A 25344-nucleotide genomic window follows, 5' to 3' on the forward strand; every position below is an offset into this window, starting at 1 on the left:
TATTATTACAGTCTGCGACCAGTACATATAAAACCATTTGCAAATCAGTTTAAAAACAGTTGATACTGGATACAGGGGAAGAACAATGAATAAATATAAGAGTAAAAAAATAAGATCATCATAAATTAGTTGTTTAAAAGGTTAAAATACATTCAGTCTGCCTTATGAGATTTACGTTGCTTGTAGACCTGGGCACAGAATCTTGCTACTTGACGTGTTGTCTGGTGATTCTGATCAGACAAAAGATAATCAAGTTTGATTTATTTGAACTTCCAGGGAATCTTTCTACTAATGGACTGATGGTTTCCGCTCTAATTTTACTATGATTTGGGCAGTTAAAGACGATGCGCTCCATTGAGTCAATTTCTCTTAGGGGACAGGAACAAAGCCTAAGAGAGTAAGGGACAGCTTTAAACTTTCCTTCCAGAACGGCAGAGGGTAGCTAAAGTACTTCTAGCTAAAGTAAATGCCCTTCTGGAGTTACTGGATTCAAGAAAGTAAAAATAGGCTGCAGGAGCGGCAATATATTTAGTAGTATCTGAAGAAATAAAACCTGGTGCTCTAAGTAAATCTGTTAGGTAGTTTATTGCTGTTTATTACCCTTGCTGTTTTCAGCAAGTTTATTACCCTTGCTGTTTTCAGCAGCCATTTTAGATGTTGCACTTTTCTTCTCTGTTGCTTGCTGCAAGGCTGGGAAGAATTCCTGACGCTTTTTTGAAGTGTTTGCCTTCATTTTTTTCTTCTCAAGGTTTTGTTTGCTCATATTTCTTTCTGTTATGATTTATTTTGAGGCTTTAAGGTGGGGAGGGTTGGAGCTAACTTTCCAAGCTTCCTTCTCCCTTGGAGCCGAAGCCACGCCCCCCTGAATTATGTTTTTAAGACAGTGTCTTGGCTTTGTAATGTGTTAGAAATTAAAACTACAGACACTAACAGCAATCCTAAACAGAGTAATCCAGTCTAAGCCTATTGAAGTCAATGGGCAAAGAGTGGAGTAACTCTTCTTAGGATTGCACAGATTTATTTGAGAGGTTTAACATGGTACTGAAGGCTAGGTTAAAGTCTGATATCTAATTAGAACATTGAAGTACTATTTATAATATAAATAGTATGTTCTAACAAAGTATAAACATCTGGTGTTTTGCTTCCTTTTCAGGTTATACCACTGTCACCATGTGAAGAGCTTCCTGCTGTGCTAGAGAATGAAGAGATGCTCTTTGTAAGGGAATCTTGGAATGGCAAAAAATTTAAACCTTTGCCACCTAGCTTATTGGCAGAGCTGAAAGACTCTGTGAAAATGAAGAGTAATGCCATGAGCTTTACAACTGAATACCAAGTGACACCCTCACGCACTACTTGCTCGGAAGCAAAAACAGGGAGGGTGACTCGAAGCAGACAGAATGGGATGGAAATAGAATCAAAACATTCAAACTCCAAGTCATCTCTGTCTAAGGAAAGACATTCCCGAAGAGTAGCTGATGGCACTAACACCACAGCAGTGAAGAAGAAATTAGAGCTGAATAGTACGTATGCACTTAAACACATGCTACTGTTTTCTCATAGTGGGTCTGATGGCTCTGGAAACTGGAAGTAGGTTATCTGATCTTCAAAAGGATAGTTTATGAATAACTCTTCCAAGACTGTCTTGGATGCTGCAATCTCAAAACCAGTATTTTTCCTTCAGCACAAATTTGTAGTTGATGAGAGCTGCTTTCCACAGCCTTCCCTCCCCCCTACACACAAGTTCTCTAGAACAATTCCTATGGAGGAATGCATGTTATAAAAAGTTGTAATGTGGGTTTTGCCTCACTTACTAGATACTGGTACAGTATTTTTTTCTGGCTATCAGGAATTAAATATTAACATGAGTTCTGATTGTGAACCAAGCCACCTGAAATCCTTGAATGGGAGATACCAGTAATTTCAACCTGCTCTTCGTATCAGGCATCTACTCTGGCCTGAGCATAAATGATCATACTTTCAGGAAGAGCTGTAGCTAACATTGTGTTTTTATGCTGAAGGCAACTATGCTACAATTGTGCAAGCTGAGGCCTCTGAATGAACATATCTCAATCTTCTGAGCTAGTCAGTAAAATGTAAAGGAATAGTGTGAGGGAGGGGCCCTGGATTTAAATCTAGCATGTGTCTTAGCTTCTCAATTTGGACATCTTTTTACCACTATAAATTGTTGGAGGGATATAATATGTTCCTAAATCCTTTTTGTAAGAGCAATGTATTTATAACTATTAATTTGTGGTGGGGCTGAGAGTAGTGTTGGTCTCTTATCTTAAATTCCAGTTGCATTACTAATAGAACTATCAGTATGTCTATACATTGTGGCCTGGAATCTGTCTCAGATTAGACTCTGTCCTTGTACACTGAGAGGACAAAAACAGACCTAGTTGTATGGGATTTGCAAATACACTTATCGCTGTAACTTGTCTCTCTTTGATAAAGATAAGGGTGTCTACAGATGAATGCAGGAGAGATGGGCTCTGTTTTTCCATTGTATTGGCTGGGCATACAGACCAAAATAATTTTACTGAGAATAGATTCACTAATACAAAAATGCATTTACAATTTGTATTCTATGTTGTTAAATGCTTGTAACTGAAATTTAGCACCTTGCATGCATGGGTTCAAAACTGATAGTTACCGAATGAACGTTATTTAAAATCTGTTGATGTTTCTGGTTTTTAGGTCCTACCAAATTTCCAAAAAATAAGTCCAAAGAACAAGATGGTATTGCGCTTCTAGACTTTGACTTCATTGAGCCTCTGGAACAGTCAGCTCTTAAACGCAAAGTCACATTCCATGGCCTTAAAGGCTCACCTCCCAAAATATCCTGCCTTACTGATGAAGAAGATCCGTTTCACGACATTGAGCCATTGGAAAACATAACTGAGAGATCTAATTCATTTGTGTTATCTTCTTCCAAGAGGAACCAAGCTTCCAGTCTGGAAACCAGAACTTCTGCTGTGAAGGACAGTGCCAGAGAGTAAGTGACATAGTCTAACAGAAATATTGGACATGAGTTAAATCCTTTTTTAAAGAAAGCTTGGTTTGTTCAAATATTCAGATCTAGAAAAGAGTTGCCCTTAAGTTATGAGTTCTGACGGGAGGAGTGGGAAAAGTGGAAGCTTTGTCAAAAATACCTTGGATCTGAAATATAGGACTTATTTTAACAAATTTTTCCATCTTAAAAACCAAAAAAGTTATTGCTAAGACAGTTTGTCTTTGTTGTTCTTTGATGTTTTTCTGTAAGGTTCTGCTGAATATCCAGAAATTGCTATGTCAGGGCTTCCAAAAGTGGTGCCTGTGGGCACCATTGTGTCCACCAACACTTCTCCTGGTGCCCACTAAGTGTTTTTAGAAAGTGGATGGAGCCTGGAAGGGCATTTACCAAGCATGACTTCTGATTCATTGGAGATTTGATTGGCTGTGCAGATTTTTAAAAACATTGCTTTGACAGCTTCTTTCTTGTGACCTCTGGCCATTCAGAGGCATTAATTCTGCTTCAGATTCCATGGGGAGAGGGGGGGAGCATATGGTCTATCTGCCCCCCGCCCCCCCCCATGCCTGAGGAGTTAAGAGTTTCACCAACCCACACCTCCACCCTTTTCTTGCCTTGTGTATGGTGGGCAGGGAAAGGGGGAAGGGTACTCCATTTGGAATGCTGATATTCATGTTTGCACTGAGTTATTTTATTGGTTTTATCTGTTGTACCTTATTTATGATTGTAACCTGCCCTGAGCTTGTTTGCGGGGAGGCGGGCTAAAAATCAAATCAATCAGTCAGTCAATCAATCAATCATGGCTTCAGGCAGAGAAAAGGAAAAATGGTCAGGATAAGAAATGACCTATTCTGGCCCAACATCTAACAGGCTATTTCAACAGGAGGATTTTTCATACCGTCTAGGGAAGGTCACATATGGATTAAGGTTTGCGGGTCAAACCATCCCTGTGGCCCTTCAGGATACCTCTAACGGGGAACATCAAAGGCCTTTTCACCGATCAGACCACTACCCAGATCTCAAGGCCTCTGGGATATCCAGCCAACCCTGCTTGCCCTCTGGTCCCATGGGTTCCTGGTGAATCACCAGAAGAGTACCCAGTCACCTTCACAGACCATCATTCATTTAGGTACAGCAATTAACACTACTCGATCCATCCTCTCCTATCCAGAAAAGCATTACTTCTTCCTCAGGGCAGCAGTTGCTGCCCTCCAACATGTAACATCAGTAGATGTAATGACCTTAACGTGTTGGATCTCATAATCTCATTTCTGGAAATTGTGCCATGGGTCCCTTCAATGACACCTCCTGCCATATCAAAGGGACATCTTTCAGTGACATGGGGACTATTCTTTGCAGTGTACATTGTTCCTTGCAATGCTGGTGCCAAACCCTTTCCAGAACCACCTAGAGTGGAGATCAGCACAGATGCCATTCTTCTGGCTAGAAGAGCACATGACCATAACCTAGTAGCCCAAGGGCAATGGAGTGATAGTAAGATGAAGCACAGCGTGAGTTGCTTGGAGCTAAGTCTCATGCTACTGACCTTCCAACAGATTATAGAGTATTCTCATCCTTGCTGACAACATGATAGCGAAGTCTCATGTCAGCTATCAGGGAGGTACCAAATTGTGTTATCTTCAGCAATAAGCAACTCTTCTGTTCCAGTGGGTAGAGTCTCTCTTCAAGTTCAACCTATCCAGGTGGCTATAACCAAAGGAAAGACTTGCTTAGTTTGGCAGGACCTGAATTTAGGAAAGTGGCCCCTCAATCCAAGAGTCTTCTGTGCAGTGACCAGGAGGATAGGTCTCCCCTGCCTGGACCGCTGTGTCCCCAGTCAACAACAAAGTACTGCGATTTCAAGCTAGATTTCTATCAGAAGAAGTGGAGGAGACAAACTCACTCTCAGCCCCCTGACCAAAGGAATTCCTCTTTGCTTTTCCCTCCCCCACCACTCATAGCCAGGGCACTCAACAAAATATAATAATAATATTAGATTTATATACTGCCCTTCAGGACAACTTAATGCCCACTCAGAGCAGTTTACAAAGTATGTTATTATTATCCCCACAACAAGTGAGGTGGGTGGGGCTGAGAGAGCTCCAGAGAACTGTGACTAGCCCAAGGTCACCCAGCTGGCTTCAAGTGGAGGAGTGGGGAATCAAACCCAGTTCTCCAGATTAGAGTCCTGCACTCTTAACCACTACATCAAGTGGCGGAGATCATTTGGCAGAGAACCAGTTTGGTGTAGCGGTTAAGAGTGCGGGACTCTAATTTGGAGAGCCGGGTTGGATTCCCCACTCCTCCACTTGAAGCCAGCTGGGTGACCTTGGGCTAGTCACAGTTCTCTGGAGTTCTCTCAACCCCACCCACCTCACAGGGTGTTTTGTTGTGGGGATAATAATGGCATACTTTGTAAACCGCTCTGAGTGGGCATTAAGTTGTTCTGAAGGGCGGTATATAAATCAAATGTTGTTGTTGTTGTTATCTTTGTCACTTCCCACTGACCAAAGAGACATAAATAAATGAATAGTTCTCTGACCTGGTGACGATGGAACAGTAACCTCCACTGATCATCCCAATGTCTGGAGGGCCTTCCACATTAAAAGGACAGCAACCTTCTGATCTTTCAATGGGAGTTGAATCCAATGATCCACTCACAAAACAACTGTGGGTCTTCCCTACTTTGCCCTTCTCCCAGTAGCCATTTCTGATGCCAGGAAAACTGATTCCTGGGCTTGCAGGACCTTTTTGGAGTAATAGTCCCTTGGGTTGATGGGCAGCAGTGAAGAGAAAGGAACGAGTGAAATTGCTCCCTTTTCTGTGAGAGTGAGCTTCGCTGGCAGTCCCATACAAGGATACCTTCCTCCTGTAATTGAAAACAAAATTTTGGACTTATGGTGAGGTCCCCTTATCAGTGGATTGGAAGGTATCCTACCCCACCCTAGCTGGCAGAAGAGGAATTGGAGAGGAATCCCCTAGGTTAACACACAGACTGTCTGGGGTTTCTCTATCTTGTAACCAATTTTATAGTATCTCTGGTTACAGGACTCCAGAGAGAAGTCTTACCCATCTATGAACTCTGTGCTGAACGGGCGTGGGCGGGGAGGGGGGCAAGCAACTACTCAGTATAGTGAGCGCCTCTACCAAAATTTTGCATGTGCCCTGTCCACTGAGCAAGGAGGAGGCAAGACCCATACAAGAATGCCTTCCAGTCCACTGATGAGAGAGAATCCTCACAGGAACTTCACTGTTGCAATCTAAAGAAAGTCAGAAAGCCAGCATCTTTCAGTTGGGGTTGGATCCAATGATAAAACAACTGTGGGTCATCCCCGCTTTGCACTTTTTGATGCCAGAAAAGCTGGTTTCTGGGTTTACAGGACCTTTATGGAGTAATAGCCCCTTGGGTTGATTGGCAGCACTAGAGAGAGAAAGGGGTGAAATTGCTCCCTTTTCTGTAAGAATGAGCTCCACTGGCAGGAAGGGTGGTATCGTCTTCTTCTCTTTGGAGCCACCAACCCATCTTGCTGTTGCTCCATTTGAGTCCTTCAACTCTAGGAATCCACATTTCCCAAGCTGGAAATGGCTTCTGGGGGAAGGGAAATTGGGGAAGATCTGCAACCATCAGCATCTTCTGCTGATAGGTTGCAGGATCCAACCATAGTGTCATTTAAAGCAGTTAGAAAAACCTGTATCGTTCTATCTCTACAGTTCAGATGAAGAACAAGAATCAGATGCCAGGAGTATAGTGACAACTCGTTCTCGACGGAAATGTTCACAAAGGACTGCTACTCGCATTGCAAAACAGCTTAAGTGAGTGTTTGATTATAGCACTGTTGCTGGCAGTTCACTATTCTTTGATGCAGAAATGCTTGGCAAAGTGTGTTTTTAGGTGTATACATTGGGTTCTTCTGTTTAATAGGAAGAGTTTCAGGGGGGTTAAAATGATTCAAAATCATTTGTTGTCCCAACAAATACAGTGTGAGGTTTTTCAAGGGATATGGTAGGATCAGATGTGCATAGCCACATCTGTGTGTGTATAAATTAATTCCATCTTAGGGACACACTACACATTATGTAGTTCTGCTCCAAGCCCTTTGTGAATTGTAAAGAATTTTGGGGTGTGAAAGGAGACAGAGCTATCATGCTGTATCTTGGAACAAACAGAAGCAGTCAGTCTCACATTGTTTTTTCCTACTCCAGAGTTTGCCTGTGCAAAATGCCTCCTCCTCTCTTCTGCCTGTGGAGTTAATAGAAAAGGAGCCTCATGTTGTCACAGGGGCCTTTGGCATAGGCTAGAGCATGTTACCCTGATTTGCAGAGGACTGAGTTGGGTCCATGCAGTGGCCGTATTCCTTCCTCCATGCACTTCACCTGTCATACTGAAGAGTATTTCCTAGTTCATAATAAAAAGCAGTTGCGAAGAACACAAAATTGTTTCTGACTTAAAACTCTCATGCAGCCTTCTTATTATCTATCATACAGTAAAAAAAAAAGAATAAATGCTTCACATTGTGCTGGATGCCTCTGAAGTGCATGCCTATATCTGATTCAAATATAGGCATGCACTTCAGAAGCCCTCGACAACTTACAATGCAATCCTAAAAAAAGTTACTCCAGTCTAAGCTCATTGAAATCAATGGTCATAGACTGGAGTAACTCTGCTTAGGATTGCACTATTAGGACTGCAGTGTTAGTTTTCCCATATCAGATCATTTAATTCCTGGCAGGAGGTACACTTCAGTGATGTTTCTGTTTCGTTCTGGGTATAGTACACAAGTATTAGAGAATCTTTGCTTCCGTTTCAGCCCTTTATTACAGCTTAACTATTCTGCATATTTAACATTGACTACCTCAACAGAAAAATATACTATCTATTACTGCTACAAAGGTAGTTAAAGAAGAATAATTACATGTATCCATAAAAGTATCTTACCCAATGATGAGGTCACAAGAAAGAAGCCTCTTCTAAGGAGAAACTCCCAATTAATTCAGCCTTCCATATTTGTAGGTTTTTAAAGTAATTTCCAAACAATAGTGAGCTGTCCCACTTGATAAGGATACACATTCTTTGCTAACTAATTATCTCATATTTTCAAACAGCATACAAAATTAACTATACTTGAATATCTTCCTATAGTGATTAAAAGTTTCTCATACATAACAATTGTAAGATACATCTGTTGGCCCTCAACCAGTACACATCATTGTTGAACTATAGCTTTTGTGAAGCTGGACATTCTTACCCTTCTTACATGCTTCTTGTGCCTGGGCCCCTTTGCATATTATCAATTGATACCGGTTAGACTGGTTCTAATCTTTGTTTCTTACTCCTCTCCAAGGCTATTCTATTGTGTTCAGCCGAGATACTAGGCCAGCTTTCTTTTTGGCCTGCAGAAATATCCTCCATGATCTTTTTGGTCAAGATGAGCAACTCTTCCCCTATGTTCCTCTTCATATCTGTGACAGTATATTAACTGCCATCCTCTTAAGGTGGTGATTGCCTAATAGTGGTATATTTAATGGATAGATCTGTTTCCAAATGACTGTGTAAACAGAGGCCCCATTTCATAAGTCCTGAAGGTTGTGATTTGGTGCTCTTTTATGTCTACTGAACCAGAAATCTGAAGGCATTACCATTTACACTAATACTTGAAAATTATGGCTGAGATTTGTTCTAGGAATTGGTGACTGGACAACTAGATGGAAGTTTCTATTTGCTTACTAATATGAACGGCTACCATTAAACAGGTAACAGCAGTAGATAACTTGTATGACATATACAGTACTTAATGTTGCAGCTCCGTTATCTGTTAAACATTACATAATATATCCATTTACTCTCTTAGTTTTTTAGATTCATCTGGGAAGGAAGGTGAAAAAGAGTACTTCCCTCTTGCTGAAAGTTCTCATTCCATTGGCAGTGATGATGAAGATATAAAGGTGTTTCAAAAACCCAAAAGGCAAATAAAATCTGCTCAAAATAGTACAAGAAAAGAATCTGCTGGGACTCCTGCCAAAACAAGCAAAACTTCAAGCAAAACAGTAAGATTCGTTGTAATGACTCCTAGTCCTAGCCAGTTTTGTTGATCTGGGAAAATGGGAAAACGTTTATTTATTTGAGTCAGGTCAAAAATAAATAATTTATCTTAGAGGAAAAATTTAAAGATCACTTCTCTTTTGCCACTTGTATGCTTCTAAATTCCAAATTTTGGAGTAAAAAACTTTTATGACGTGCCCCCCCCCCCTTTGATTGAAATAAAATTCTCTTCTCCCCAGCATCCAGTTCAGAAGGTTTTTTTCTTTTTTCAGCTCATGCTGCCCAATCGGATTCCTTGGACTAGTCAGTAGGAGCGTGCAACAAAAAAAGATTTGGGTTTCCCGATCGGAATTTCTGAAGTAGGAAAAAGAGTTGGAAGTTTCTGAAGTGGCAAGCCGTGGGGTGCTTTAAGTTTCAAACACTGCACCACTTGCTTCGGCTGACAGGTGGGGAGCAGGCTGCCCCGCCTGTCAGCTGAAGCAGGCAGCGTCAGGTTTGAAAGCGCCCCTTTGGAAAGGGATGCTTTAACTTTCAAAGCCTGCATGGGGGAAGCAAGTGGCTGGGCATTTGAAAGCAACCCTTTCCATGCTGCTTGCAATCCTTTCAAACTTCCCACCCTGCTGCTTTTTTCCCCCGATGAGAGGGGGAGGAGGAGGAGACCCTCCTCCCCCTCCCATCAGGGGAAAAAAGCAGAAGGGCAGGAAATTTGAAAGCAAGCAGCATTTTTCTGGCTGTTTGCAAATGCAAACAACCAGAAAAGTGCTGCAGGCTGCTACCACTTGACCTGAAGCTTTACAAAGCGATCCAAATTGCTTAGGAAAGCTTTGAGTCGGTATTTCTGAATTGGGCCAGCAATGCTGGGCCCGATTCAGGAATCCCAAATCTTTCAGAATCAGGTCTGATTTGGGTGTTTTTTCCCAGTTGGAATCCCAAATCGCACACCTCGGTAGTCAGTCACTCAAGGCTCTCTGTTTCCGTGAAGAATTAACCCTTCACACTCCTTCAGCTGTTTGTACAGCACTTTAAAAAGTGCAGCCCATCACAACTTTCTATTATTTTGTTGTCCTTGCATACTGGTATCTTTTGGGAACTACTTTAAAACTAATTTAAGATTTTCAAAGTTTATAAACATTTAAGTAATCAATTAAATAACAATTTATACACAACTTAAAATAAATCAGAGCTTTTTTTCTTTTAAAAGAGGCCAGCAGATTAAAGAGAAATCTTAGGGGAAAGAGAAGAAAAAAATACTATTTGAAATTAGTAAAGTGCACCTTGTACATCATTTACTTGGATGAGGCTATGGCAGGGTCAATGCAATGTAGGCGATTTGGATTTAGATAAATGGTCTGAAGTACAGGGCAGTTCCATATGATATACTTACATAAAGTAAAGTAGTGTGTGCTTATGAAATCATCCACATGAGCCTTAGTCCTAAATGTTCAAAAAGATTTATTCCACATTTTTCAGACTTATTAGATGGTAACCCTCTTGCTTCCTCCATTTAACTGCCATCTGAAGGTTTAGCTGCAGGAAAGAAGCAAATAATCAGACATTTATTGTATCTGTTTAACTTGGTATCATTAAATGTTTTATGCATATGTTTTTGAAGCTAGTTGTGCTGCTAGTTAGATTTGACTTTCCTCTGCAGCCTGAGCCAAGAACCCCCAAGACTCCACATGATGCTATTCCCAGAATTCGCAGCCGGAATCAGACAATACAAGAGCCAGCCAATGTGTTAGAAGAGGCTAGGATAAGGTAAAGTGACAAGTTCCTGATGGAAATAGAAGTGAGACACACAATCTGATTTCAAAACAAAAGCAATTGGGAAACACTCCCTATGCCTTCTGTAAAGTACAACTTTAACAGTAATATCAGTGCTCCTTTGAAAAGTTGTGTGTTTAATAATGGGTATCGCTTTTTTTACTGGTTTGGTTTTGCATTGAGAGCCCTTTGAAAATCTGAGTTCAACGTTAAGGCTTCATGTTAACACTCCAATTGCAGTATTGCCGCGCTAACACTACTTGAAAGAATTCTTCAGAACAGAAGAAGGCTTCTTACTGATGTCTCTTCTATATTTTGTGCATCTCTTGTAACAAGACTCTTAACTACCTTTTATAATCTGTTTTCTTGTTTTAATCAAAGGCTGCATGTTTCTACTGTCCCAGAGTCTTTGCCGTGCCGTGAAAAGGAATTCCAGGATATCTATAACTTCATAGAAAGCAAACTCATTGATGGGACGGCAGGGTGAGTGTGTTCTTAACCTTTTTCTTGGGATCAGTGAAAAGTTGCTTTTGCATGGTTGGTTTCAGGGAAGAGGAAGGATGTGAAGAAATATATATGCATGTGTCTGACTAAACAGAGATAAAAAGTTACTCTAACTCATTGACATTAATCAATTTTTATGGCACATTGTTATAAGGGTTTTTATCAGTGTAGGTTAAAACAGAAGCATATCATTTTGTTTTTGTGAAAAGTTTTTTAGAGCCTGTCAGTTCAGTAAATAAATGCATACTGTAGTTTTTCAGCAGCATTAGATGATACTTAGTTGCTCAGTGAGCTTACATGCAAAGAGGCAGGGCATGTGGTGCCCTTGCTGTTTACATATGCCCACTGTCAACAGATCCTACCAAAAAGCTGCAAAAAAGTGGGGGCAATTCCATAGAGGCTTGCAACCCACCCTAGCTGTGGACTGAAGAACACTGATACATCGAATAACTAAAATTGTTCTCCCACCCATGCAGATAAAAATTCTGTAATGGGAGGGAGGGGCAACACTGGGCTAAAGTAAATATTTCTCAAAATGAACTTCGGGTGGCAAGATCTGAAGCTTCAAAATGACTAACTTGGGAGAGGAAGCAGGTACAGAGAGAAAACAGGAGGGAAGGAAACTGTGTAGGGACTGCTAAAGAGAGGAGGAAGAAAATAACAAGTGGGTGAGGTGAGTGGCTGGGAGGAAGAAAAGAGCAGGTGGGCACTTGGGCAAGGGGGAGGAGGGATGGCTGCAGGGGGGAGAAATAAGAGTAGACAAACAGGAGAGAAGGAAGAAAGCTGGGCGAGTGGGGGATGGGGAATGGTATTTGCTCTGCCCGGAGAATCCTTATCAGTTCACAGCTTGTCCTTTCATATTGACATCACTGCCTTTTTGCTGTTCAAGGTGCATGTACATTTCTGGAGTTCCTGGAACAGGCAAAACAGCAACAGTTCATGAAGTCATTCATTGTCTCCAACAAGCAGCAGAAAATGATGAGCTGCCATCTTTCCAGTTCATAGAAATCAATGGCATGAAGCTGACAGAGCCCCAGCAAGCCTATGTGCAGATCCTAAATGTGAGTGATTTTTTGTGCTTGAAATTATATTGGGAAGAAACCTTTGAGATTATTTGAATAAGTAACTACCTAAGACTGCTCTACTAGTCCAGTCATCTGCCAGTTAGGAGAACACATTTTGGCTAGCTATATGGTAGACTGCCTCTTAAATAAAAGTTATGTTTATTAGCTTAAGGAGAGTTTGGAAAAAGCATAAAGCACTCTTACACAGGACAAATATTTAAACAAGAAAGCCTTACTGTTGCTATATAATAAAATCTGCCTATCTAAAACTTGAGAGCTAGCATCTGACTTTGGCATCCATTGTTGCTTAACTCACTTATCTGTTAGAATGCGAGCCCTCTCCCATGCCTAGCTCGTTCAGCATATGGATATGCTGAGGTGATGAATAGCATGCAGCTTTCAGCTTCTCTCTGGCATACTTGCATCATGGTCACACCTTGGCTGAAGAAAACTAACTGGGGAACTGGGTGAGCTGAGAAGCCATCTTTTTCAGGACTTAGTGAATCACTTGGAAACTCAAGAGCCAATCTGGGCTGAGATGTTAATTAGTGTTTCAGCTGTATGAAAATCTAGGAAGTGAATCATAGCCTTTCTGAGAGCAGCCTCTCCAAGTTCAAATCTGTGGGAATTCAGAGACTGCTCCACAGGAGTTAATAATCAGCTCGGCAACCACATATTTGAGCTAGGCCACAACCTGACAATACTTACAGTTCTGAACTTAAGTTCATTCATTACTTCCTAAGACCTAGTCTAGACTACAACTGCCTTATACCAGCTAAGCACTCAGATCACTGCTTCCCCTCTAGTAGTACTAATTTTGCATAATATATGGCCCATAAGCATGTTTCCCAGCCCCACCAATGAGTTTTTGCAGCCTGCCAGGTATCAACCAGTAAAAAGGGAGGTACCTACTCAAAATCAACAGCTAGAAAGTGAAAACACACGAGTAGGAAGCAATTGCCAGTTAACAAATTCAAGGAGTCAAAGGCATATATTAAATACAAAATATTATCTTCATATATAGTCAACATTTCTCACATAGTCAACATAATATTGCAAGGTAAATTTCAAACAATTACGGTATCATGATGGTGCAACACAAATACAGTCAGGAAGAACATTCCACAGGTAAGCTTCCATGAAAGATTACAAGGTAAGTTGTAAAGAAGTCCTTTTTATAATAAAGTGCAGTGCTCGTTTTTCAGGTGGTCATTGCGCCAACGCCGACAGTAATTCACTTGACTTCTGCATGGGACAATTGACTGGTTGGTGCTTGAAATTGACATTACTTATTGACTTTTTGTATGGTGGATGTTCCTTCGCCCCTGAAGAGGTCATCTGATGAAACACCAGAGTCAAGTCGGCACTGTGTGTATGGCGATCTGACGTGCCTTTGGCTTTCTCCGGCTCCACCTGAAAAATAAGCACTGCACTTTATTATAAAAAGGACTTCTTTACAACTTACCTTGTAATCTTTCATGGAAGCTTACCTGTAAGATGTTCTTCCTGACTGTATTTGTGTTGCACCATCATGATACTGTAATTGTTTGAAATTTACTTTGCAATATTATGTTGACTATGTGAGGAATTTTGACTATATATGAAGATAATATTTTGTATTTAATATATGCCTTTGACTCCTTGAATTTGTTAATTGGCAATTGCTTCCTACTCGTGTGTTTTCACTTTCTAGCTGTTGCCAGGTTTCAACGTCATGTATTTACAGCCCATAATGAAAGTAGTTCACTGATTGCTTGGTAGGTTTATGAATACTTCTGGATTCCAGAATGCTTTGGATGATTTTAAAATTCCAAACACAGGCTCTGTTGAAGTGGCAGTGGAATGTGAAGCACCTTGAAACTCCTGACCTCTCCCACTCTTGCAGTAGAAGCCAGCCCCGTAGTTACCAGCAAAGCTGGGTGATCTAAAGAGGGTTGGAAGACATTGGAAAACTTGTGCTGAATCCAATAGAATGTGCTACAGAGCCCATTGGAAAACTTAAGAAGTAGCAGTGATGTAGCAGCAAAGAACCTTTTTTTCTGCAACCATTGCATAAGCTGGTTCACATCCCTCCCAGCTGTTTAAGGTATCTTGACATCTTTTGTCTCCTAAATCTGAAAGTTCATTGGCTCAAAAACAGGCAAGTAGCTGTGACAACTTGTAATTTTTTTATTGATAAAATAGCACAAATGCGTTCTGATCTTGATGCCAGTTGTAATATAGGTAATACAGAAGTAGCACATTGTCCAGTCTGCTTCTGGATCATTTTGACCCAGTTACAGTGACAGATATTGACAGAATTCTAGCTTCTGTGAAGGCTGCTACTTGTACACTGGACTCCTGCCCATCCTAGCTACTAAAATCTTGTAAAGACCATTAAAGGAACCCTTGATGTCTATCATAAATCAATCAGTAACTCAAGGCACCTGTCAGCCTCTCAAAGAGGCGGTAATCTGTCACTATTTTAAAAACCATCCTTAGTCAAAAATTAGGTAGCCAATTATCACGCAATTTCTAATCTGCCCTTTGGCGGGCAAGTAGTTGAGAGAGCAGTAGCTGACCAGCTCCAGGCTTTCTTGGACAACTCTTGTGCTCAGGACCATTTTCAGTCTGGTTTTAGGCCAGGCTATGGTATGCTCTAGTGGCTCTAGTTGATGACTTCTACCTGAATGCAGATGAAGGCCACACTTCACTGTTACTCTTGGATCTATCTGCAGCCTTGATAACAGTAGACAGTAGACCATGCCATCCTGTTGAGGCATTGGAGGCAGAAGTAGGTATCAGGGGATGTGCCTTGGACTGATTTAAATCTTTTCTCATGGAATGGACTCAAATGTGTTGCTGTTGGAGACCAGCTATCTCCACAGTTATCTTGTTGGGTTCCACAAGGCACAATCTTATCCTCCATGTTATTTACCCTCTATGTAAAGCCTTTAGGAGAAATCAATCACAGCCATGGAATTGGATGCTATCAATATGCAGATGGTACCCAGCTCTCTATCTTGCTATCCAAATCCCCTGATGATGCTGTAGCGGTACTGAATCGTTGCTTGACAGCTGTTGTCAAATGGCGGAAAGCAAACAAATTGAAGTTGAACCCAGACAAGACCAAATGATGCTGGTTGGAAAAACAGAGATCTTGAAGGACATTGTGATTCTGAATTTTTATGGGATCCAGTTGATCCTGGCTGGCTCAGTGAAAAGACTAGGGTTTATACTGGATCCAGCACTGCTGCTAGAGAAGCAAGTAAATGCAGCTGATCTGGACTCATGCTGGATTCATGGCTGTTCCTGCATTGTGCTGCTGTTCCTTGCATTGGACAGTGGGTTGGACTAGATGGTCTATACATTCCCTTCCAATTCTATGATTCTATGCTGTGTAACATTAAAATTAGACTACTGTAAATTCACTCAATATACGTCTCCCCTCAAAGTCAATATGGTGCAGAATGCTGGTGCATAGGAAGGCTTAGATATATTTGGTAGTTAGATCTAGAGGAGTTAGCCACGTTAGTCTGTAGTTGCAAAATAGAAGAGTCCACTAGCACCTTTAAGACTAACCAACTTTATTGCAGCATAAGCTTTCAAGAGCCACAGCTCTCTTCATCAGATCCATGTATTTGGTAGAATGACAAAATGGTTAGTATGTGGGGTAAAAAGGGATTATTTTCACTAGATAAAACAGATTGTCTTACTTTAACAGAACTACAGTTTATTTAGAAGTAAATATGCATAATGGTCTCAGGGTAGTTCAGTTTCGTTAAAACTACTAGCTTTTTGGTTGCAAGATAAGTACAGGTTGCTTTTGTATTTTTCTAAACAGACCTAGTCACAAAGACTTCTTAGCCACTTAGGCTAATATAATCTATAGAAAAGAATATAGGCCTCTTTCAGGCTACAGCACTTCACGACTTCTGTCTCTCCATCAGAACGAATATGATTGAACTGCAGTTCACTCAGCTCCCTAGGGTATAACTACCATCCAATGATCACACTTCATTCACCCATCCAGCCCCCCTCTTTCTTCCCTTGGAAGCCTGTATTTTAAACCCTAGCAAACATACATTCAATCCCTCACATTAGCCCAAATAAAAAACATAATTACATGGCAAAATATTACAGTCTGTATGGAGACAGGGCCAATGTGTATCCCTAAGCTTCAGACTAATTGTAAACCTAGGATCATAAGATAGTACTGTGGACTAGCAGTTTTAGGTGGGTAGCCGTGTTGGTCTGCAGTAGAACAGCAAGATTCCAGTCCAGTGGCACCTTAGAGACCAGCAAGATTTTCAGGGTGCAAGCTTTCAAGAGTCAGACCTCCCTTCTTCAGACACAAGTAGGAATGGAGATCTGAGTCTCGAAAGCTTACACCCTGAAAATATTGTTGGATTCAGTCATGTTTAGGTCAAGGTGAGTTGTGACCAAAACTATTTCTACCCTTGGCCTTGTCTAATGGGTCAGACAAGACTCTTGTAGCTAGATTAAATTTATGACTGACCAGAAAAGACCTAAGAGAGACTAAAAATAATTGTGTGTGTGTCTTTTGACACTCCTATAGAATAATACTAACATTAGAATATAGGCTTTCTTTGCACAGTATCTTAACATAGGCCATCTCTACCAAGCAGTATTTGGAGGCTGGAAGATTATATAAAGGCTCCCTTCAAGGGCAACAAATTAGGCAAAAGAATAATGTTATATCTGTACACTAGAGGAATCGTGCAAGAACTGGGGTGAGTTGGTGGCACTACCTTTTGCAGGTACAACTATTTTTCCTTACTGCAACAATTTGTAAATGGAAGCACCAAGATACTTGGCTTGTGGTACCTGCAGAAGACAAGAGATAAGGCTCTTAGTGAAGTAATCTATATACTTTGCTTTCAGGTCTCATATTTTGCTTTGATTGTGTGGCTCTGAACTGTTCATATGTAATGCAGTTTCAAAATCTTTGCATTCAATTCATATGTCAAGAGCTGTAAAGATCAAGACAAACCTGGCTAAGCAGATTCTGTTGTTCTCTTTTACTATGCAGATCTTAACTTGTGACTCTGTTTAATCCCATTCAGTTACTGACGGACCAGAAGGCAACTGCTACTCATGCTGCAGTGCTGCTGGAGAAGATGTTCTGCAAACCTAGTCCCAAAAGGAAAGCCATAGTACTGGTAGTGGATGAGGTAATGTGGGGGTTCTCCTAATGTGAGAAGGAAGTGATTATGACCTGCCCTAAATAAATTTTCTGAAACATATTGAACCATGAGAAATGTAAATATGAGACTTGAAGTGACAAGATGTGATTTTATAGTATCCAGATACGTTTTTAGGAATTAATTGCCAGCTTTAGGGATTCAGCTCGCCAAAAGGTTGTCTGTTATGCAAGGTTTTCACTGAGGCATGAAGAAAGAATCCCTAGTTTTTTTACTCACTGTACATGTAGGCAAGCATTCAGACGAATGCTCATGTTGATGTGATACAGTTTATATATTTTTTTAAAGTATTTAGCTTTATTTTATGAAATCAGTGGTTAGGATCTAGTGAGGAAGTATCACGGCACAGACTTACCTAACAGTTTTGTATGTTCTTGTGTGTCCATTTCAAATAGGCAAGGTCAAAAGAGAAAAATGGCTTGTACAAAGATATCTGTCTGTAAAACTGCAACTGACATCCTATCTCCCAAACCTTTCTAGAGCATTTTCCTATTTTTACCCACACTCTTTTCTCTCTAGCTTGACCTCTTGTGGACCCGAAAACAAAATGTGATGTATAATCTCTTCGACTGGCCAACCCATAAAGGTTCCAAGTTGATTGTCTTGGCCATTGCTAACACTATGGATTTGCCAGAAAGAATCATGATGAACCGAATAGCTAGCAGGCTGGTATGTCCTTGCAGTTTTATTGCTGTGGTTATAAAGAATCCTAAACAGTGTTCAAGTCTGGTGCTTTCCTGAATATTCAGTGATTGTATTCATTTGTTTTTTGCCTTTATTAAGACCAAACTGTGGTTTGATAACTTTCAGCTGAGGTTGTTTGTATCTCATATCTCTTGTACAGCCAAGAATGAAAAACCTGTTCATTTGCTTAGGCTATCACTTCTTATTAGTATGATAAAAGTAAATGTAGCAACCTGTTGTACATATCACTTGAGAGGTATCAACAACAAAAAGGACTATGGTGTTAAATGTAAAACTAACCACAATTACAACCATGTAGTTGGAAAATTACAAACACTGCATAGGGTAAGTAGTCATCATATAAGTATCTAGTAATAATCCTATCAATGACTCAAAGGCATATGTAATCCACTGTTCACACAATCGATGCCGCTGGTCATACTACAGCCAACCAGAGGGGATGAAGGCTTTTGCCAAGAAATTGAGTGGCACAATATCATAAAGTTTGAAGAATTTTCTGTGTCAATAAGCTGTTGCTTTCTTGAATGTACAAACTGGGAAATAGTGCACAGTCACTTTAGCTTTGAGAACGGAAGAAACACATGTAACCATCACAACTTTGATCAATCCATACCTGAAGATGTTTCCATTGAAACATGGTTTATAACTGGAAGCACGTTGATTGTGTGTGGATTTGATTGGATATAAGAATATATATTTTATGTGAATTTTGTCAGTAAATGATAATTATTTTGGATTGCATATGACCAGCTCCATTGATTGTGTGAAGAGTGGATCGTTGTTGTTGTTATTGGATTTCTTTGCCTTTATGAGTCATTGATAGGATTGTTACTAGATACTTATATGATGACTACTTACCCTATGCATTGTTTGTAATTTTCCAACTACACGGTTGTAATTGTGGTTAGTTGTACATATCACTCAAGAAAATGGTCTGAGTTTGTTCAGACAAACATTCATTGCTCATCCCTACCACACTGCTATGTAATTGGCTTATTGCACTCTACTGATGTGTTAGAAACTCTGAAAGACGAAGGATGCAAATAGATCCCAAATACAGGGTTTCTTGTTTCATCAACTCATGAAACAAAATGTCAATTCTGAAAAAAGTATTTGAGTTGTTTACAGATAAACCAACAAATATTAGACTTGAGGCCAGTTTCCAAGTGTTTAGCTTATGTATAAAACATGCTAGGGAAAACCTTTTTTTCTAAATAACTGCTCAGACAAGCTGTATTTGTATAGCTACTTATATTTCAGCATGACTTTCTAAAATTATTCAGCATTGAGGGGGCCTGATGGCACATAAGTCTTCTCTAGATAATTGGTTTTTTCAGCAATCTATGTAGTATCTGCTGTAAGCTCTAATTTTCCATGAATGTAGAATTTCCTTGTCCCAAGATAATCACTTTGCATGTCTTAAGTGGGTTCCAGTATGGTTTGTAAACTTGTTTCCATAGGATGCAAATGTAGTTAATGGAAGATGCTGCTGTTTAGTTGTGAAAGGGTAGTAACCAAAAAAAGGGGCTAGAAGTCAGTTTAAGTAGTTTCTAGAAGAAATGAAGCTGCACATTTTCTTCATTGTAGGGCCTTACCAGAATGTCTTTCCAGCCGTATACCTACAAACAGTTACAGCAGATTGTTTCCTCCAGGATGGTCCATGTGAGAGCATTTGAAGAGGATGCTATTCAACTAGTTTCTAGAAAGGTAAACTAAGTACAAGGATATTTCAACCTAGAAAGCACTGGTCCTAACAACTAAGTGACACTTTTGTGACATTTAAGACCTCTGCAGTCCCATATAGTAATCTTGTATCTGTTGACTTCATTTCAACCTCTCATTGGTCTAATAATGGACATCTTTTCTCCATTGAGATCTAAGAAAAAATGTGTTGTTTTCTAACTTAATTTATTTGAATTCGGAAAGCCTTTGTCAAAGTGATCAGTTTCAATTTTTAGTGTTACCCAGAAAATCATTGTGCAGGGAAGGCAACACACTCTCATTTTTGTATACTGTAGAGGCTGTCCATATTTAAAATTCAGTGCTGATTATGGTTTTTAATAGTAAAAGCAACAGGGCAGGCCCTTGCAACAAAGGAGTTTATAATCTGAATCTCAATAATAATGGAAACAGCCTAAACTAGGTTGAGATGGAGGCTAATGAGAGATTTTTTTTAAAGGAGCAAATAGTATATTTTAAATCTACCTTGTTTTCTGAGTATTGTGATATCAGAAACTGCTCTTATTATTTCATTATTTTGTTTTAGATAGCTGCTCTGTCTGGTGATGCAAGACGTTGCCTTGATATCTGCAGAAGATCCACCGAGATCTGTGAACTCTCTAATCAAAAGAGTGACTGTGGATTAGTCAGCATGACACACATCATGGAAGCCATGGATGAAATGTTCTCATCACCCTATATAAATACAATTAGGTAGTACCAGATTTTGGCATTACAGTGATCTTTGAGCTCACTCTGTATGGCATGATCTGCAAATAGAGTAGAAGCTAATTGTAATGAACTTTTAAAGTACCTACTATGATCCAAGCACCCTGACCTGGATAGCCCCGGCATGCCCAATCTTGTCTGATTTTGGAAGCTAGGCAGGATTGACCTTGTTTAGTAATTGAATAGAAGACCTCCAACAAAGAACAGAGTTGCATAGGCAGGCAGCAGCAAACCACCTCTGTTAGTCTCTTGCCATGAAACCCCACCAGGGTCATCATAAATCAGCTGTGGCTTGACAGCACTTTCCACCACCACCATGGTCCAAGCAGTTTTCTAAATCTTAGTGTTACAAAAGCAAGTCTTAGTGCTCTCAGACAATTCATCATTTTTGCTTTGCACAAAAGATTACTAATCCTTAAGGTATCTGCTGACTTCTGGTTAGAACCTAGCACAGCGTCTTTGGATAGTCCTCTGTCCTGTTGTTAAATTTGATTGGCTGTAGTGGAAGCTGTCCACATCTCTGCATGGCTCCACTATCTAAACAGTTTGAATAGGAGTGGTCCAGTTCTTTTTCGTGTCAAGGAAATGTCCACATTAAAAGTGGAAATGCAGAGTGATGTTCCTCAGCTCATAGTATGGGGCAGGCATAAAGGGTCCAGAGTTTCTAAGCGGGTATCACAGCTGTTATGAAAATGTTGTTAAGGATTCTGTCTAAACATATATTTGCTTTAACTATTTTAGCAGGCATTGAAAATTGCAGCTAGAGATGTGAAGGCCTGTGGGGAATAAACAGAAACATGCAGGAAAAAATGTGTTCTCTCCCCTGCTCCTTCCCACATATGCATAGATCTTTTCAATGGGATCCAGCCTATTATGCTATGTTATGAATAAGTATTATGTTGTTAAATCAGTAAAAATAAATTTAGGATCGATAGAAAAGTATTACATATATTTCAACACACTCCACGTTTCCATATTTTACATTTCTATGGGGTTTTTCTATAGCTTCACAATTTCAAGAAATCTCACATCTCAAACTGCAACTTTTATAAATACAGTGCTTTTCAGAATAACATATTTTATCCACCATTATATATATTTGCAATTTCTTCAAAGTGATGGTTTTCACTCTTCTGTGGTGTATATTTTGAAAAATGGTATTTTTTGAAAATATTGCTTGTCAAATCAGCAAAACAATAAAATCCTTGTCTTGGCTATTTAATCCTTTTGGACTTTTTTTTCTCTTTCAGGAATGCTTCCTTGCAGGAGCAAACTTTCCTGAAAGCAACTATAGCAGAATTTCACAGGTCAGGACTAGAAGAGGCTACAGTTCAGCAGGTATTTATAAAATTCACCATCTTAATGGCAGTAGAGCCAATGGGGAATCCTTAGGCTGGAGGAATGCTTCAAACTTTACTGAACAGAGTGGTAGGATACAGGTCCATGATGGTCAGTGTATGGACTAGATTTTACTCTAGTTCTGTCATTTTCCTATTCAGTTCCCCCTGTGAACCCCAAATTGTGTTAAACTCCCTTGAATTTAAAGGAATGTGTTGTAGGGGGGGAAATGAAATTTTGTACATGTGAGGTGTAAATACCTGCCTGGGTTATTGTATACCATCCACGGATAAAGCTTTTTATAAAATATTGTGGTTCTGAATAAACAACAGCATTGTTCTGAAAAGAATATACTTGGTTTAAATAGTGTCCATATAGATGGGTAGATCCATTTTCTCCAATTGATGCTTGCTTTGTATTTTTTGAAAAAATTCACTGTTGTTGTTGTTCTTTAGGTATTTCACCAGCATGTTGCACTGTGTAGGATTGAAGGCCTGAAAACTCCTACTGTATCAGAAATAATGGCAATTTCCTCTCGGCTTAGTGCCTGTAGACTCTTGTTGACAGAATCGAATAATAAATATCTACAAAGGCGAATTCGACTTAATATTAGCCGAGATGATGTCATGTACGCGCTCAAGGAAGAATAAAGCAATTTTGTTGATAACATAATTGGGTGGGGAGGTTAATTTTAATTTTTAAAGAGGTTTTAAATGGTGCAGATTGAAACTTGTTTATCATTTGTATTTTCAAATTCATGCCAGTTTAGTCTCTTATTTTGATTTTTCAATGTAGTTCTATATTTTTTTAATTTCACTTTTATAAAATCTTAATGTTAAAATGGTCCCTGTATTAAACTATTTGTTCAACTGATCTAAGATTTAATTATGATTTGCTGATCAGGCATGTCCCCTTAGTGAAAATTGGGAAGTAGAAGAAGAAGCTTATAAGCCCACACTGGTCTAACCATGGCAGACTGACTGGGAGCAAAGACAAAACCAAGAGGGGGGAAATATTTTCAACCCAGCAGAAGCCAGGTAACCAAGAAGGTTGGGGGGGGGGGCAGAGAAACCTTGTGTGGGGTAATAGCAGTCTATACCCCAAAAGGCTAAAAAAAATTATTAAAGAGAATCTTATAAAACATATGTTTTTAATATTTATATTTAATTAAATATTCTGTTATTTAATAGTATTTTTAGCCTTTTGGGGTTCTTGTTATTACCCCCCCCCCCACACACACACGGTTTCTTCCCTCCCCCCCCCCCCAACCTTGGATACTCAGACTGATTTGGGAGTCGATTACCTTGGGCTGAAAGTGTTGCATATGCAGTATATGGCCAGTAGATGGCAATGTTCTTCCTATTTTGGGAGAATGGCTGGTGTCAAAACATGGCAAGGTGGGGCAGCTATCAGGGTCTATGGGTTCTGATGGAGCCCACTGCTTCTGACTCCCTATTCATCCATCTTCTCTGATGCCTGCACTCCCACTACCTGCTTGTGAGTGCTTTGTCACCTCTTCTTCCAGCTGCATATGCTGCCTAGCAGTGCGGGACAAGGGCATGTGGGTGATGCACAAAGCATCAGCATTGCTGCTGCTGTACTGCTGCCTAGCTCTACCACCACCTAGCACTATTGGGGAAAGGGAATGCAGGCAGTATGGGCAGCTGTGACTGCAGGTGGTGGGAGAACTAGCAAGAACATGAAGGAAGGATGCACAGGCAGGTTCAGGAACAAGTGGGAGGGCAAGAAGAGGAGCCTAGTGGGCATAAGGGACCCCTGATGATCACTCTCTGCCCTGGTCCCTCCCGAACCTAGAGCCAGCCCTGTTTGGGAGAGTAAAAAAAAATATAAAAGTTTAGTTAACTACTTTCAAGGTACCTTGTTTGTTGAAATTATATTTCACCAGAACACTATTATGACCAAAGTGGCATTTATTTAACTACACAAAAGCTGAAGTTCATATTGGCTTTACCTGAAGAGACAAGGACCTTAATTGACTTTCTACTTTCTTCAGTGGGAATATGAAATGAAGTTTGATATGCTTACATTTAATTGTCTGAGGTAAGGTGTCATACTAAAACGGGATTGACATCTTTATGAATATGCATAATATTCATAATATACATACTTCAAGTATGCTAATCTGTTACAAACCAAAACTTCAGAGTGCATTTAATACAATTTCCTAAATGAGATTACTAAATATTTCCCATATGGAATCTACCAAGACATTCATTTAGAAGACAGAAAATAACTCAAGTAATGCCAATAAATACTGCAACAAAGCTCTGCAAAGGTTTGGTGTAGTTAGGAGTGTGCACTAGGGGGAAAAACATTTTTCAGATTCAGGTATCAGAAATCCAATAAGTATCAGTATTCCTGATATTTGGTTCTAAAACCACCTATATAGAACTTGGTTTCAGCTTTTGGAGGAAGAAACTGAAATACTTTCAGCTCCATTATTCCCCCCTATGAGGGAAACTTTCTGGTGGGCTGGAGTGTTTGTTTTTAAAGCAAACAATACCAAAATTGGAGTGTAAGTGAGTGCTGTCTCTTTAAAGGCCCCCTCCCAAGTTTCGAGTGAATTGGACCATGGCATCTGATTCTATGGGCCCTGAACAAGGCGGGGGGGGGTCTCCCTCCATTGTACCCTATAGGGGAGGGGGGAATCGCATGTTTTCTCCAGGATAAAGAAGGCTGACCCAAACGAAGAAGAGCAACCACTGACCCAAAGTCTCCCCCCAAAACTAACAAAGCCCAACAGAACCAGAGAATCCCAGCAGAATGCAGCTTACAGAAAGTTCGCCCTGAAAGTGCAGCTTTGATTCCCCCCTTCCTTTCCCGGCCAAGAGGAGGAAGACTGGACAGACAGCGCTGCAGCTCTCCCTAACATGCAATGCCCTTCTTTGAGAGTCACCTCCCATCTCTCGCTCCTTCATCGGCCTCAGCAGTAATTCCTATCTCAAGGTGTGCCTATGAATGGAGAATGAATCCATATTTTGGTACCAAATAAGTGGATCTTACAAAGGCCTTTCACTCTTACAGGGCCAGCACTTTCATACTTGTATGTTATAAAGGAAGATCTACTACATTTCTGACATTAATCTTGGCGCTTTACTATATGGCCGGTTGTACACTGTTGAAGACATTTAAAAATAAGCCAGTGCGCTGGTGAGGAAACAAAATCCATGTAAGCGCTTCTATCATCGAAAGAGTACCATCGCTCCGTCATCTGTTCCACAGAGGCCAAGGGCCAGACCGCGCTGA

General features: G+C 40.2%; 1 protein-coding gene across 1 annotated transcript in view; it reads left to right on the forward strand.

Annotated features, from left to right (window-relative positions):
* Positions 1-22950, forward strand: part of ORC1 (origin recognition complex subunit 1) — a 31321-nt gene extending 8371 nt beyond the window's left edge. Inside the window, exons 5-17 of the mRNA XM_054979244.1 lie at positions 1154-1520; positions 2698-2995; positions 6722-6823; positions 8860-9055; positions 10702-10808; positions 11196-11297; positions 12208-12379; positions 17449-17556; positions 18106-18255; positions 19879-19998; positions 20558-20724; positions 21990-22077; positions 22533-22950. Of these exons, the coding sequence (XP_054835219.1) occupies positions 1154-1520; positions 2698-2995; positions 6722-6823; positions 8860-9055; positions 10702-10808; positions 11196-11297; positions 12208-12379; positions 17449-17556; positions 18106-18255; positions 19879-19998; positions 20558-20724; positions 21990-22077; positions 22533-22727 (2172 nt within the window). The 3' untranslated portion in view covers positions 22728-22950. The remainder of the gene's footprint in view (positions 1-1153; positions 1521-2697; positions 2996-6721; positions 6824-8859; positions 9056-10701; positions 10809-11195; positions 11298-12207; positions 12380-17448; positions 17557-18105; positions 18256-19878; positions 19999-20557; positions 20725-21989; positions 22078-22532) is intronic.
* Positions 22951-25344: the final 2394 nt, after the last annotated feature.

The sequence above is a fragment of the Eublepharis macularius genome, chromosome 5 (genome assembly GCF_028583425.1).
Source record: "Eublepharis macularius isolate TG4126 chromosome 5, MPM_Emac_v1.0, whole genome shotgun sequence".
NCBI lineage: Eukaryota > Metazoa > Chordata > Lepidosauria > Squamata > Eublepharidae > Eublepharis > Eublepharis macularius.